This window comes from Lipotes vexillifer, unplaced genomic scaffold, assembly GCF_000442215.2.
Source record: "Lipotes vexillifer unplaced genomic scaffold, Lipotes_vexillifer_v1.1 scaffold437, whole genome shotgun sequence".
Taxonomy (NCBI): Eukaryota; Metazoa; Chordata; class Mammalia; order Artiodactyla; family Lipotidae; genus Lipotes; species Lipotes vexillifer.
This window is the reverse complement of record NW_006785990.1, coordinates 415,436-431,007: the sequence shown is the minus strand read 5'-3', so window position 1 is coordinate 431,007 and position 15,572 is coordinate 415,436. Positions and strand designations below refer to the sequence as shown.

At 41.9% G+C, this 15,572-nt stretch overlaps 1 protein-coding gene across 1 annotated transcript in view; it reads left to right on the top strand.

Moving 5' to 3' along the window:
* The window catches only part of GRID1 (glutamate ionotropic receptor delta type subunit 1), a 686,100-nt gene that overhangs the window by 446,970 nt on the left and 223,558 nt on the right, over window positions 1-15,572 (top strand). Inside the window, exon 7 of the mRNA XM_007458349.1 lies at window positions 15,115-15,285. Within this exon, the coding sequence (XP_007458411.1) occupies window positions 15,115-15,285 (171 nt within the window). The remainder of the gene's footprint in view (window positions 1-15,114; window positions 15,286-15,572) is intronic.

Sequence of the window (15,572 nt, the reverse complement as noted above, 5' to 3'; positions counted from 1 at the left end):
TTCCTCATACACATATGCTAATCGATACTCAGCTCAAGGCTCAAAGGGAACTTTCTACACATTTCTAGAGGACTTTTTCTGTGTAGCTCTCTCTTCTCTGGAATTCTGCTTCCTTGGCCTTCTCAAACCTCAAACCCTCTCTTCCACTCATGGAGACCATCAGGTTCTGCCTAGGTTTCCCCTTCCTCTGAGGCAACCTGGAAAGTCTGTTGGAGCAATACACTCAGGATTATTTCATTTATTTCTTTTTTCTTGAGTATCACTGTTCAGCTATGCCTGTTGTCCCACATCTGAGAACTATTGTTTCATATGTTTTGTTTGTTTTTTAGTTATTTAAGGTGAGAAGTAAGTTCAACCTGTATTAATCCATCAAGGTCACCATCTACACACTTAACTACCATGCTGTATATCTCTAGTCTTCTGAATTTATATTCTCAGATTTTTACACTTGGGTCTACACAATTGGATCCAGTTTAGATGTAAGGGCTTTGATATGTTAAATACAGGCCTATAAACTTCAGAGCCATCCATTCCAGGGCTCTGTGCCATGCAATTTTATTTTAAAATCATCTTCGGAATTTGTTTTTGGTAATATTTCTGGATTTTAAATTATAAATGCAATTAAAAATTATAATTTTCTGTCAGCTCCTTGGGGTTAAAAAAAAACACGAGGTGTTAATGTGAAGCATAAGGTCTCATTTCCTAGTGGTAGGGATAGTTGTACACAAATAAAAATAGATTTAAATATTCTTCTGAGGTGAACAAATAGATATTGCAAACAGAATAATTAAAGTGGTTTGTAGCAAGCTAGCAAATGAATGCTGTGAAAGATCAGCCGCTATTATATTTATTTTTTTTCTTTTTGAATATCTGCCTGGGGAGCAAGCTGCAAATTGAAGCCTCAACCAGCTTTTAAAAGTTTAACAACAGAATGAAAGCATTGGCTTTGTGTTATAGAGATAGTTACTTAGGTCAGAGCTTTAAAAGTTAACATTTTTGAGGTCCTCATTTTTTGTGTGTGTGGAATTCTGAAGAACTCCTTCCTTCCATCCCTCCGTTTCTCTCTCCCCTCCCTCTTTTCTTCTCTCTTCTTCCTCCCTCATTCCTTTCCTTCCTTCCTTCATAAGTATTTGCTAGGCTTGGTGCTCAGCGCTAGGAAGGCAGCAGAATATGAGAGATCTATGCCCTGTCCTGGAGGAGCAAGTTCTGGTTCCAGCTCCAGCAAAGATGTGGTGATAGACGGACACCTGCAGTTTCCTCCAGTGCAGGGAACACTGAGAATTCATACTGCCCCAGATCTGGATCGGAGTTGTGGGTACACAACAAAGGACCAGAGGATCTGAATAAATGGAGTTTCTTTATGTGGCTCTTGAGACCCCCTTTCCAGGGTGAATTCTGTGCTGCTTTGCTGGAGGCATAGGATTGCACGAAGGGCCACTTCTCTGCCTGTGACTGTAGAGTCCTGTTACATGGAAAATTTCTACTCAGGCTCTGCCCCAAGTTACTGAACTGGGCAGACTTTGATTTGTCCTGCTCTCCAAATGGCAGACCAGACTATTTTTAGCCTGTCCCTACAGTTATTTTAGTGCTTTTAATGCCCAGGTCCAGACCTACAGAAATATACATTTCAGGTCCGACTTAGAGCGTATTTCAGGAATATCACATCTGAAAAAGAGAGGGTGAGATTAGCAAACGCTGAACCACTTCTGGGAATTGTTTTGACTTACCTTAGATGTTCTAAGTTCACTGGAATTAAGGGAAACTGTATGAGTAGAGGTGGGTGACATGGGGTTGTAAGAATTCAGAACTTGCAAGGTTGGAGGAAGCAGGAAGGCTGAAGAAGATGGAGGGAAAACCGGCGGGGGGAGGATGAAGAGGGAGAGACAGGAGACAGTGGAAATAGGAGAGGAGAAAGTGAAAACCAGAAACAGAAAGGAAGGGAGAGGAGAGAAAGGGTGGATGACTCTCACCGATAGCCCACTCAAGCTGTCATCCCTAAAAAATCAGCCTATCAGAGGAGCTTTAGGGACTGTCCCCAGTAAATGCTGGGGACATGTGTGTGTCCCCTGGCTCATTGGAGGGCAGATATCCACCTTGTGCTCATGGCCAAATAAAATAGAATAAAATGTGATGAAATAAAAACTCAATTAAATAAAATAGAATAGAAGAGCCACTAGAAATGCAAAGCTCTGGGCAAATTTAACCTTCTCAGGCAAGACGGAAGATTCTCCTGGTAAACAGCAGGCCTGGGGAGGGTTTCCCAGAACTTCACAGACAGCCTGAGGGGACATCCGTCCAGCCCTCTGGCCTCAGGCAGCTGCAGGTCTTTAGGAAACAAGTTCAGCTGCTTATTGCTGGCTGGTCTGACTGGACCGTTCATGGGAATGGGCTGTGATGGAGGAGGCGGGGTGGGGGAGAGCCCTGCCACCTGTACCCCTCGGCAACCCGAGTATAAAGGGGCAGGAAGAGTGTGGGCTTGTGATCAGAAACTGTTTGTGCCATTTATAAAAATAAAAGAAGCCATACACATTTTCAGTCAGTGGGCCATTTTAAAGAAAATGATGGAGCGGTTGAGTCCAGGGAGTCAAGTATATGCTGGGGTCTCTTGGAGATGAAGAGCAGGAAAGAACTCAAAGCAAATTGGGGTGGTCAGCTATGGGCTCCTTTAGGGGTGAGGAAGAGGCTGCAGGAGCAATGGGGTGACAGGAAGGGCAGGAAAAGGGCTGCTCTGGCTTGCTTGGAGGCCAGGCTGACGCGGGGCTCCTGTTGGCCTTCTAAGGTTGTAGCAAGAGCTTTAGTTTTTGAGTTAGAAGGATAAGCGGTACTTGCTGCAAAACTTTGCGCTGTAGGAGTGTTGGATCCCATTGAATTAAAGTCACTGAATTAAGTCAAAACCCCTGGGACGTACTGTTATCCCATGTACTGATGGCACTCGAAGAAATTAAGCGCCTTGTCCAAGTTACAAAGCCAGGAAGAGAAGCCACGGACGGAACCGAAACCCATTGATGCCAGGTCCTCCAGCCTCTGCACTTCACTTCTATAATATCTGAGACCAGAGCTTCTCAAACATAACATGCCTATGAATCACCTGGGGCTGGTGTCAAAATGCAGATTCTGGTTAGATAGGTCTGGGAGGAGTGTGAGAGTCTGCATTGCTGGCAACTAGCTGGCAGTGATGCTGATTCTTTTGGTCCATGGGCCACACTTGGAAGAGCAAAGGGGATCCTCTGTGGCAATCTTCTATATACTGTGTAAAATAGGGAGACTCATGCATGCCCCCATGAGTTCTTAGGGGACGAATAATGAGACATGGTATGTCTCTGATCAAAACAACCTCTCAGGAAGTGCCCTTCTTCTCTGCCTTCTGTCCTGGAAATGGAACCAGCACAAGCTTTGGCAGCTTCTTCCTGCCCTCTCTTCCTCACCAGGATGTCTTTGTCTCCTTGGAGCCTTAGCTTGCCTTGCCTTGCCTTAAGCGCTCCACAGGGACACGAATACAGCAGGCATTCTGAAAAGCCTGTTGACTTCGCTGGGAGTAATTCTTTCATCACAGCTTTATTGAATCCTCCTTCTATTTTCTCAACTTCTCTCACGCCAGCCTTGTCTGTGAAGTTTCTCTACGATCGTTAACTTTAAATTACTGACACCGTCTTTTTTATGAGGAAAATAAACTTTATTATTTTTCCAGAGATGGAATAATGCCGGTATCACACAGGTCTTTGATAGATCTAGGTCTTTCTAAGGAATAAAAGGAAATGACTAATAATGTGATTGCACAGCCCTATGTAAGTTTAGAACTCTAAATAAATATTTAGTAATAGTTGCCCCTGATATCAGAAGGTTCAGAAATTTTACTGAAGTCTTACATATCAGACAAAAACTTATTTGGGTGTGAGGTTCGCGTCTCGTTTGCCAAAATGTATATTTAGAAGAAGGAGATCCTTATCATTTTGATTTGCTATTTCGAAGATTTCTCCTCATTATAAAAATTTATCCTCTTTGCTTTTCAGACTCGAAGTGAGACTTCTGTAGTGATTCTCCCTCTGTTTAAAATAAAATACTTTTAAGAAGTTTAAAAGATACAGAGCACGATATAACAAACACCTACATGTCCACCATTCAAATTTTGTATTATTTGAGACCTTAATTTTTAAGAAATTGACCATTTCAGATAGACTTGGAGTCTGTTCTGTACCCACTTACCCATCCCATTCAATTCTGTACCAGACAGATGGATGTTGACTATAAATTACAGAATAATCTGAATCTAATTTCCTTAAGTGGACCGAGATTTTATTATCTCACCTTAGAGAAGGCTCAGAGATACGTCATATGGTTACAGGACAGAGTGATTCAGAGGCTGAGTAGTACCCTCAGGACCCCTGTTTGGTCTGTGGTCCTCAGTGTGCTGGGCCTGCCCTCACGTGGAATCTCCCTGTAATTCAAACCTCCAGAGGCAGAAAGTTGCTGTCTCTTCTAGGGCTTTTTGATACTGAGCAAACCTCAGAATCCCTCAAAGAGAACCCCCCTCACATCTCAACAATCAGAAATGGAGTCATGGACCCTCCCTAAAACTGCTGAAAGTAGTAGGACCACGCAGCTTGGCTCAGACCAAGCAGGATGTACCTCTGGTTCTGGACACAGGGGGTCACCCCGGCTTGGAATCCCATGGTGGAGGGCAGGGCACCTGTTCACATGAGGGCTGTACCAGCACAGAAGAAGAGGGGCGAGACGGTCAGGAAGGCAGCAGATCTGTTTGTTGCCCAGTGGCAACCACTCTCCCGAGGTCAGTGCGTGTCCTTCACAGTTATGTTTCTATTGTCCCATTACATACATTTCTACTGTTTGATCTATCATTCTGTAACTTGCTCCTCATTGTCTTGCTTTCTTTTTCTGTTTTCCTTAGCTCTGTTATCTACAGATGTACAGGTAATAACATAGTACTGTAGATTTATTCAATCTTTTTTATTCCTGCATAGTAGCTCACCATACAAATTCCATTGCTTCTTGGATTCTATTTTTGTTGTCTTCATTGTTGATTTTACATCAGAGGCCTGAATGGAAGTGAGGAAGAAACAGCTAAGTCTGACAGATACTGAAACTCCTCTGTCTCCAAATTATTCTGTCAGTGTTGTCATCATCGTTTATATTCTCACAGTTGGCAGCAAGGAAGACTTTAAAAACCCTTACTAGCTTCCATATCAGTTGTTCATCACCTTTTTGGAGTCAAAGGCTTCTTTGTAAACCTATGGGCTTTTCTCCACAGGAAAGTGCACACGTACTTGTATACTTTACATTTGGGGGGAAAGGTGGGCCCCCCTGAAGCCAGCCAGAGACACTGGCTGAAGACACATGTTACCTCTGAATGGTGACTATCAGATCCCATTCTGTTCCTTCCTGTGCTCTTTAAGAAGGACAATTTTGGTTTTGATCAGTGAATTAAGTAGGTCCTGTCTGGGAGGTTGTGAGGATTGGATTTTCTTAGGAATTTTTCTAATTTTTCTTCAGTTTTAACTCTTTGTAAGTGGAGATTTGTGGAGGTTTCCTAATAATTTAATTGAGCTAAAATAAAGATCACCTAAGCTTCAGTGTGTATTCTCAGTACAAATTTAGAGACAGTAAATATTTTTATTCTTCAGTGCATGATGCAAGTCTCACATTTTATTGTTTTCATAGAAATCTTTCTTTAGGTGTGCTACAAGACACAAAAGAGTCTTTTTTCCCCCCTGATGACTGGCAAGAAGGATGTAATGTTACTGGGAATGTCATCCCTGTTTTCTTCTCTACTTGGTTTAGTTCTTACAATATTTTTGTTACCAAACTGCATATAATTCTTCCATTGAAAAAGAAGCTAGTTCCAGCAGTAGTTTGCTATCTCTTTGTTTTAATTCCACAATCAATATGTGCTCCATTTCCTACATTCTACCATCTTTAAAGGTGATCCATTTGGAGCCACTTTAGTCCAAGACAGCATCATCTTTCACAAAGATAATCTCCTGAGTGAGCAGTATTGAGAGAGGATTTATAGTGGAGCCTTCTAGATTGCAGGAGAGGAAGGTAACAGAAATTCAGGGGGGATATTTCTGGAGCAACAGAAAATAAATAAGGTGGAACCTGCCAAATATTTACCTTCTTCCACCTATAATAGTGAGATGATTCAAGAGTACAGTTGGGATTTAACCAAATGGAAAAGGTTGCACATGCTTCTCTTGGGCCCCTCAGAACTAGGCCTCCTTTTAATATTAATGACAGTGAACTTTGGAGAAGGCAGGCAAATGAAGCAAATGCAAATTGTAGCATAAGAACTGAGGTTTAGTCAGTCCCACAGCCAAGGCACATAGCGAGGGATTTGGGAGATGGATAGGTATCCCAAGAAAAAGGCAGGGTCCTGCCTTAAAGAATTAAAATTCTGTATACAAGGTTGAGTAGTATGTCTTTCAGAAGAATAATTAGCTTGAATGACACTCCCAAAAGGAAAAGAACTAAAAAAAGGTGGAAGTGATGTATTTTTAAAATAGTTTAAAATAGGTCACTGAACAGTCAAGAATAATGTCCTCAAGAGCCAAATATAAAGTGAAAATGGAAAAACTCTGGGAAATAGTTGAGCTTCAAATTAGGTTTTGCCTTAAATCTATTGGTCACGCTGTGGAGACCTTGAGCGTTTGTTCTTCTGGCTGTGTGGGACATAGAACACGGGAGGTCCAGTGTAAGGACCAAGCAAATGAGAGATTTCCACATAAAGCCGGAGACTTACATCCTCACTATAAGGGTTGATGAGAAGCAAACCCACTGTGCAGAAGGGAATAGGAAGGGATATTTCCTGCCTGGACTCGGAGTTGCCTAGAGGAGGGATGTTTTCTTGAGAAGTGATAACTCTCACGCAGGCTTGTGATCCAAGTCACACCACCTATGGTGCCTAACAAAGCACAAAGGAAAATCTCATGTTAAGTTATGTGGTTATAGATTGGGAGTGATCCTAGCTAGGTGGTAGAAGCAAGCATAAATATTTTCCGAAGTAATGGCAATTGCGTCAAACTTCGAAGAATTCCTAAGGAAGTTCTAGGAGAATAAGATTGCATGTGAGAGAGAAAGAGAGGGAGGGAGGGAGGGAGGGAGGGGGTGGAAGGAAGGAAGGGAAGGAGGGAGGGAGGGAGGGAGGAAGGAAGGAAGGAAGGAAGGAAGGAAGGAAAGTAAAAGGGAAGGAGGGAGGGTGAGAGAGAAAGAAAAGCCATCATGAGTGAAATCCCAGGGGAAAAAATAAAGGGGGGACAGCTTCATCAGATCTGAAGTGACTTTAGATATTAGAATTATCTGACATAGAATATGAAATAAGTATGCTTAGACATGTTTCAAAAGTAAAGAGATGCTGGAAAATATGAGCAAGGAATAAAAACACATTTTAAAAAGAAGCAGAATTAAGAAAGAAACAGAGCTTCAGGAAATTAAAAACCTAATAATTGAAGCTAAAAAAATAAATCAAAGTGGACACATACAGAGAAAGAATTAGTGAACTGGAAAATATGAAGAGATTATTTGGGATGTAGCCCAGGGAAACAAAGAGGTGGAAAATATGAAGGAGAGGTTAATAAACATAAAAGATAGAATAAGATCTAACATACTCTTGGTTGGATTTCCAGAAGGAAACAGGAGATGACAGGGAAAAATAACATTAAAGGATATTATGGTTTAGACCTCTCTAGAATTATTGAAAGAAGCTAAACCCCAGATCTAGGAAGCCCAAGGATCAGGAACAGAATAAAAATAAGAAATCCAGGGCTTCCCTGGTGGCGCAGTGGTTGAGAGTCCGCCTGCCGATGCAGGGAACACGGGTTCGTGCCCCGGTCCGGGAGAATCCCACGTGCCGCGGAGTGGCTGGGCCCGTGAGCCATGGCCGCTGAGCCTGCGCGTCCGGAGCCTGTGCTCCGCAACGGAAAAGGCCACAGCAGTGAGAGGCCCACACACCGCAAAAAAAAAAATTAAATAAATAAATAAATAAATAAATAAGAAATCCACACCTCACAGTGTGACTGCAGAACACCAGAGACTATAAAAAGTCTGAAAAGCATCCAGAGAGAAAACACAGGTCATCTTCAAAGGAATGACACTTAAACTGATTCCTAATAACTGGAGGTTGTGGCCTGAATAATGGTCCACAAAGATATCCAGGGCCTAGTCCCTGGAAACTGTGAGTGTCACCTTATATGGCAGAAGAGATTTTGTAACATGATTAAGTTAACAGTCTTGAAATGGGGAGATTACCTTGGGTTATCCAAGTGTACCCTAAATACAACCCCAGGTGTCCTTTTAAGAGGGAGGCAAAGGGATATTTAACTATACAGAAGAAGAGAAGGCAATGTGACCAGGGAGGAAGAGATTGGAGTGATGTGGCTACAAGCAAAGAAGTGCTGGCAACCACGAGAAACTGTAAGAGGCAAGGAACAACAGATTCTCCCCTAGAGCCTCTGGAAGGAGTATATCCTTGCCAACATTCTGATATCAGCCCAGTGAGACTGATTTTTGGACTTCTGGCCTGTGGAACTATGACAGAATAAAATACTGTTGTTCCAGGCCACTAAGTTTGTGTTAACTTGTTATTGCAACCATAGGAAAATAATACACTACACAAAAATAGAAGCAAGAATACAGTGTAATATTATCTTCACTGTGCTATGAAAAATAGTGTTCAACTTAGAATTTTCTATTTGAAGAATGAGCTAAACAAAAGATATTTTCTAATAAATAGAAACTAAGTTTATCACCAACAAACCCACATTAAAGGAAATCCTAAATGATATATACTTCAGAGGAAGAAAAATGATCTCAGATGTAAGGTTTGAGGTCCACAGAAGAATTTTTAACAAATATATTGATAAATATTGGTTAAGTAGATAAATATTAACTGTATAAAACAATGGAAATTATGTGTGATAAGAAGGCACAAAGAAAGATAGAATTAAAATACTAAATATCATCACATTAGTTGAAACGATGGTGATTAGAGATAAAGATTGAAGAAGAGAGTAAAAAATATTGATTAATTTTACACTTTTATGCATATTAAAATATCTGTGATATCCAGTGAGAGAATAATGGGTAATATAACTTCTAAAAGAGGGTAAGAAAATGAAAATAGGAAGAAATCGTTCCAAGAGGAAGCTAAAAAGAAGGAAGAAAAAAGAAATGGTAAAATATGTAAATAATATGATAAAATTAATCCATATATGTATGTAATCATAATCCAATATAAATGGATTAAGATTTCTACTCAGATGTCTAGGACGGATATAAAGAGTCGAGTATATTTTGCTTACAGGAGTCCCACCTAAAATGTGAGACAGAGGAAGACTGACAGCAAAGTAATGAGAAAAAAGCAGGCAGATTCTAACCAAAATAAAACTGGTGTACATATGTTAATAACAGTAGACTATAAGGCAAGGTGCATTACTAGAAATAAAGAGGATATCTAAATAATGATAAAAGGTTCAGTTGAGCAAGGGGTCGTAATTCTAAACTTACATGTAATTAATAAAAGACAATATGGTTTTTGAAAATATAGACTGAATACAAAGAGAAATAGAAAAATTCCTCATCTAATGGACCTAAAAACAGACCATTGAAATCAACAACAATTGGACAGTGAACATGCATGAAACGTTCATGCAAACTGTCGCAAAATGAGGCTCAATAAATTTTAAAGGATTTGTATCACACGGTCCACATTCTTGGGTTACAATGCATTTAAAGTTAAATCAATATGAAGATTACTAAAAAAATAAACCTCATGTTTGGAAAATTTTGGGGAAAAAAATCTCTACTAAACTACTCATGGGTCAAAAATAAATCAAAAAGGAATTTTAGAAATAATGATACAATTAATATATGCAATAACTTCCGGGACACAACCAAAGCGATGTTTGGGTGTAGAGATATATATAGTCTTAAATACTTCATTAGGAAAGACAAAAGCTTTCCTAAGCTTCACATGAAAAAATGTTTGAAAAATAACCACTTAGTAAATCCAAAGAAAATAGAAAAATAAAAATAATACAGATGAGTAGACATTAATGAAATAGAAAACCAACACATAAAAGAGTATCAGTTAAGCCAAAACTTACTTTTTAAAGAGAATTCATAAAATACACAAACTCCTAGGATCAAAGTAAGAGAGAAGACACAAATACAGATGATTAGAAATGGATGACGGCGCACAACTTTAGATGCACTGGAGAGAGTGGAAGTAGAGTGACATTGTGAACAACTTATGCCATTAATTGGAAAATTTGGACAACATGGCTGAATTTTTAGAAAAAAGTGACTTAGGGCAAGGAAGACAAAACAAGCAAAATTCCTATAAAAATAAGGAAATTTAATTAGTAATAGAAATCTTTCTACAAAGAAAACACCAGCTTAGATGAATTTATAGGCTAGTTCTGCCTAACATTCTGGAAGCTGGAGAAGATATTTGCAGCATGTGACAAAAGCTTAATATCCAGAACTAAAAAAAAAAAAAAGTCCCACAAATCAATATGCAAGATATCCAACCCAGGAAATTGGACAAAAACACAGATACAAGAAAGGAAACACAAATGATTCATGAATGTGTGAAAGATATTTAACTCTATTAAGAATTAGGGAAGTGGAAATTAAAGTCCAGTGATGTACCAGTTCATTCTCACCAGACTGGCAAATATTAGGAAGTCATAGGATATTAGGAGCAGGGAACGATGCAGAACAACAGGAACTCTCTTCACCGCACACAATTATAAGTGGATACAAATCACTTTGGAAATTTGGTATTACCTAGTAAACTTGAACATGTACATATTCTCCCATGGAGGAATTCTAATTCTAGGTATATAGAGAAATTCTTAGAAGTGTGTACCAAGACACACAGGCAGGAAAAATGTCCATAGAAGCTTTGTTCCTAATAGCAAAGAAGCAAAAACATTCAAATGGTAATCACAATAGGGTGAATACATGGTGGCAGAATCACACAGCACAATAGTACAGCTGTGAAAATGAATAAACCAGAGCTGCATCCATCACCATGAATAGATCACAAAAACTTAATGTTAAACCCAGTGGGTTTTAGACGTTGATGAGTACTGGCATTGTCTGGAGAGCCAGTGGAGACACAGAAGCCTTGCTTGTGGAAATGGGACTGGACTGTACCTCTGTAATTTTGCCAATTCCCCAGGTGATCCTGATACACAACAAAGTTTGAGAACCACTGTGTTAAAACACAGCTGTAAGAGGATGCAGACTGTTCAGCTTACACAAAGGTGAACAAAACGTACAAGACTAAGATATATATTATCTAGGTTACATACATAAGTTAGAGCAAGACAAAGGCAGCTTCTGGTGAGGAGGAAACGGTAAGCATTTGAGGAGGAGGCATCCAACCAAGATGCAGGTTATTTTTTGATGGAAGGTACACTGAAATCATTTTATTATTCATACTTTATGTAATGTTTGTGCATTAAGATATATTTCACAAGGCAAACTTAAAAAGTAATCAAATGAGCAAGATTTATTTTGAGCCTGTGCCCTTCAGCACTTCAGTGAGCTTCTAGGTATGCTGTGTTACTGTTTCATTGCTGCCTTGATGACTTTGGTGAGGTCCGTGGAGATCACACAGTATATACACATTGTCTTGTTTCTTCTGCTCATCAGCGGCACTGTCTGGAAGGAATGTTCAACTGGGGCAGAGGGGAAGTTTGTTCTCCATGTGGGCTGTGTAAATAGGCTGCTTGCATTGCCCTCTGCACTCTTAGGAAAGCCCGGAGTTTGGTCCTGTTCACAGTGGTCCAGAGGCTGACCTGGTGTGCAGCCTGGAGGCAGTAACAGCAGCGAGCAGAGTGGGAGCAGATACCTGTGTGCAGCCCAGTGGTACTGAAGGGACATGGTAGGGCCAACAGGACAGAAGAGGGCCTGGCATGAAGCTGCCGGAACTGATCGATGATGCAGGCTTGGAAGTCTCCAAGGGAAGGGTACATTCCTAGGAGAAGTGACCCTTTTTCTTGCCTCCAAGCGACCCAGGGGAGTTGCTTCCATGGATTCTTAGAATGTGATTGCAGCTATCTCTGTACTAGATACTAAGGATAGGCCCAGAAGTGTGGGGAGGTGGGTAGGAGTGCTTTGGCAGACAAGACTGTGTGCTTCGACCCCGAGTGAGTGGGTGAGAACTGGGCCACGGGAGATGGGAGGTCTGCAGAAATCCAGCTGATCCTTACTCTGAGGAAGGCTTATAGCAGCTAATGGGTTGGAAGAAGCTGTACCAAGTTCTCATCTCTGTCCTGGGCAGGCAGAATTGAAAAGGAATAGTCTGGAGTTCAGGGCTCCTTGGGACAGGGACCCAGCCCCCTTGATTAGGTCCTGGCTGCCCCGGCTTCTTTAGCCACTCACGCCAGGGGCTGCTGCATGTGGCCAGGGAAGGTGAGGGTTACACCTATAAGAAAGGTACTGTTTCCCCCCATCAGCCAGGTCCCCTACAATTTCCAGGGTTCTTCTTGGGGCGCAGTAGGGAGGGTTCAATGCCACTGACTCCCATCGGGAAGTTGAGGGTGCAGGAGAGGTTTAATAAAAGAACTTCTATGGTGACCTCTGCTATGAAGAGTAAGCGAGAAAAACAAAAGGTTTGTAACATATCCATTTCCTTTCCAAGGTGTGCTGGCTTTGATAAACCCCCGTATGCATAATTCAAATTACATTCTTCATGACCTCATGATTTTTCTAGGTAAAAAAATAAAAAAAGGGCTTCCCTGGTGGCGCAGTGGTTGGGAGTCCGCCTGCCGATGCAGGGTACACGGGTTTGTGCCCCGGTTCCGGAAGATCCCACATGCCGCGGAGTGGCTGGGCCCGTGAGCCATGGCCGCAAGGCAAATGCCACGCGCTGAGCCTGCGCGTCCGGAGCCTGTGCTCCGCAACGGGAGAGGCCACAACAGTGAAAGGCCCGAGTACAAAAAAAAAAAAAAATCCCCCTCCCCCCACTGCAAAAGCCTCTATATTCCTTCTCCAAGTAAAGCTGACCACTCCGCTCATTGCTCTTTCTTATAGTTCCATTTACTATTAGGTCAGAATATGATTTCTCTCATCCTGCTGTCCTATTAATGGGGCAAGGCAGCATCCATTAGCAGGACAGCTAAGAGCAGAGCACAAACTCCCAGGCTCAGCTACATTCTCTGCTTCGTTTCCTGAAGCCCAACTGGGTCCTGGGCCCATCTCACCTGGTGGTCCTATACTGCAATTTCCTCACCATTGATTGTCAGTTGGTCCCAATCCAACAAGATCATTGTCCTTTAAACAGACTTTTGTCTGAAATACAAAGTTTAAGTGGCTTAAACCTAGATTCAATAGGTAATAGCACTTTAATTCTTTTGAAATGCCTGCAGTTCTGCATACTTGGGAACTACTGATCATTCTAAAAGGATGCAATTCTTAATTTCCTCCTTTCTCCCAGATCTAGCATATGGCTACAGCTGACCAGTCTGCACACTCATATTGAGTACCTAGGACATTCCTGAAATACTTTGTTTACCCTTATACCCTTAAACATATTATGTTCTTGTTTAAGTGATTTTGAAACTCCTGATCACTCATTTCTAACCTCATTAGGTCCATTTATACCATCTCATTGTCTCAACTCTGGACTGTGTCATCTGCAAGGAGGAAGACTTAAGACCAATTTTAAAACACAGTTATTCACAGTTAAAATCTTGACTTGCAACCAACACTGATGGAGTCACTTCTTAGAACCAGCATACCAGGGCTTTCTTAACCTGACTCTCCCACCGCCAAAACCCTTGGTGAATGTCCATTTCTTGTAGTTCCTGTGTTGATCTCAGACATGGAGCTGTTCTGTTCCTCTCTAATCCTCACTCCATACAGCAGCCAGAGATTTTTTTAAAATGTAAATCTGATTGTGGCTTGTTGGTGGATAAAATCTTTCAAGGGCTTCTCATTGTCTCTAGTGAGGATGATTTAGCGGGATTTACTGAACCCCACACCCACATCTGGCCCAGGACACAGATCCCACGCTGCCTTTGACCATCCCTCACCCCTGCCAGTGGCCCTGCCCCTCCCTAGGTTGGAGGGGCACCCCGCTACCTGTACCGGAATAGGGTACCACAGGGTGCCACCTGTTGCCCGCATCTTCAGGAGCACAGCCAACAACTCAGCTCTGCACTGCCCCTCCCCCTCCCCCCTACCTGCAAGCCCTTTGCCTAACAAGGTCATCCTTCAGATTCAGCTTCAGCACTAATTCCTCACGCAAGCCTCGTCCTGGAAAGAGCTCCCCTTAGCCTGCTCCCTTTGCTATGTCTATGCGTGAGAGTGCTCATTTTCAATAGGATAATAATAGGATCTTCCTCATAGGATTCCTAGGGTTGTTGTGAGTACCAGCTGAGAAAATGTGTGTAAAGAGCCTAGCAAATGGTCTCATGTGGAAGCACGATGGGTTTCCTTTGCTCCTAGATTTCCATATGACATCACTCAGCATATTTCATCCTATGACGAAACCTTGAGTTTCATCAGATGGAATTAAGCCTGACTCATTCACTGCTGTATGCCCAGTGCTCAGCACAGAACAAATCACAGGGGAGCTGTTCGGTAGATTTTGTGCAGTGAATGAGTAGACGTATTTTTAAAATTTGTATGCAAATCTTTTTTTTTTCTAATCTAGTTATTAAAGAATTAGGGGAAACTCATTGCATTTTGGTCAGCTGTGCCAGAGAAAACCAGTTTTCCTTATCTGAATCAGGTAGATGACTCCCAACAGGAAATTTAGCCTTTAATTCCAGCTAATGCCTGTTGTGACATTTGACAGCACTGGTTCTTTTTGAGTTTGACTCCGTGGAAGCCAGTGCATTGGTGGTTTAGCTGCAGATATCTTTTTCTGTCCTTCAGGGAAGGTGTTGAATAATCCTGTTTGCATTTTAGGGTAAGCAAGTATTGTTTGTAAATAAGCAACAAATGAATTCTTTGACCTTGGGCCCAAACTCATAACCTCTTTGGCATCAGCCATTTAGGCTGTAGACCTAGACAACTACTGGTAAGTCTTTTGCAGAGATCATGAGTTCATGAGTCAATGGTAAACATTTCTGGTTATCTTCCCAGGAAATCAGTGACCCCGAGATCCTGGATCTGGTCCACAGCGCCCTTGGCAGGATGACCGTGGTCCGGCAGATCTTCCCATCTGCAAAGGACAACCAGAAATGCATGAGGAACAACCACCGCATCTCTTCCCTGCTCTGCGACCCCCAGGAAGGCTACCTCCAAATGCTGCAGGTCAGTGCTTGCCTCCCAAGCTCCCTCCAGGAGGAAGTCTCACCCATACACTTGGCCTGTCGTGGTCAACAATATGCCTCAGCTCTTGGCTGAGTGCTGTTGCTCACCAACTTTGATTACTAGAACTCTGTCATTTGCTGACATTGAAACCAGTCAACTGGGCAGTGCCTCTAAGCACATTAGCAGGCAGTTATGGCCATTGTCAGCAGACAGGACATATGAGCTCACTGGGTGCCTCTAATATTTAAAAGTTGCATGCTTAGGGAGTAAGGAGAGTCCTGTCTCTT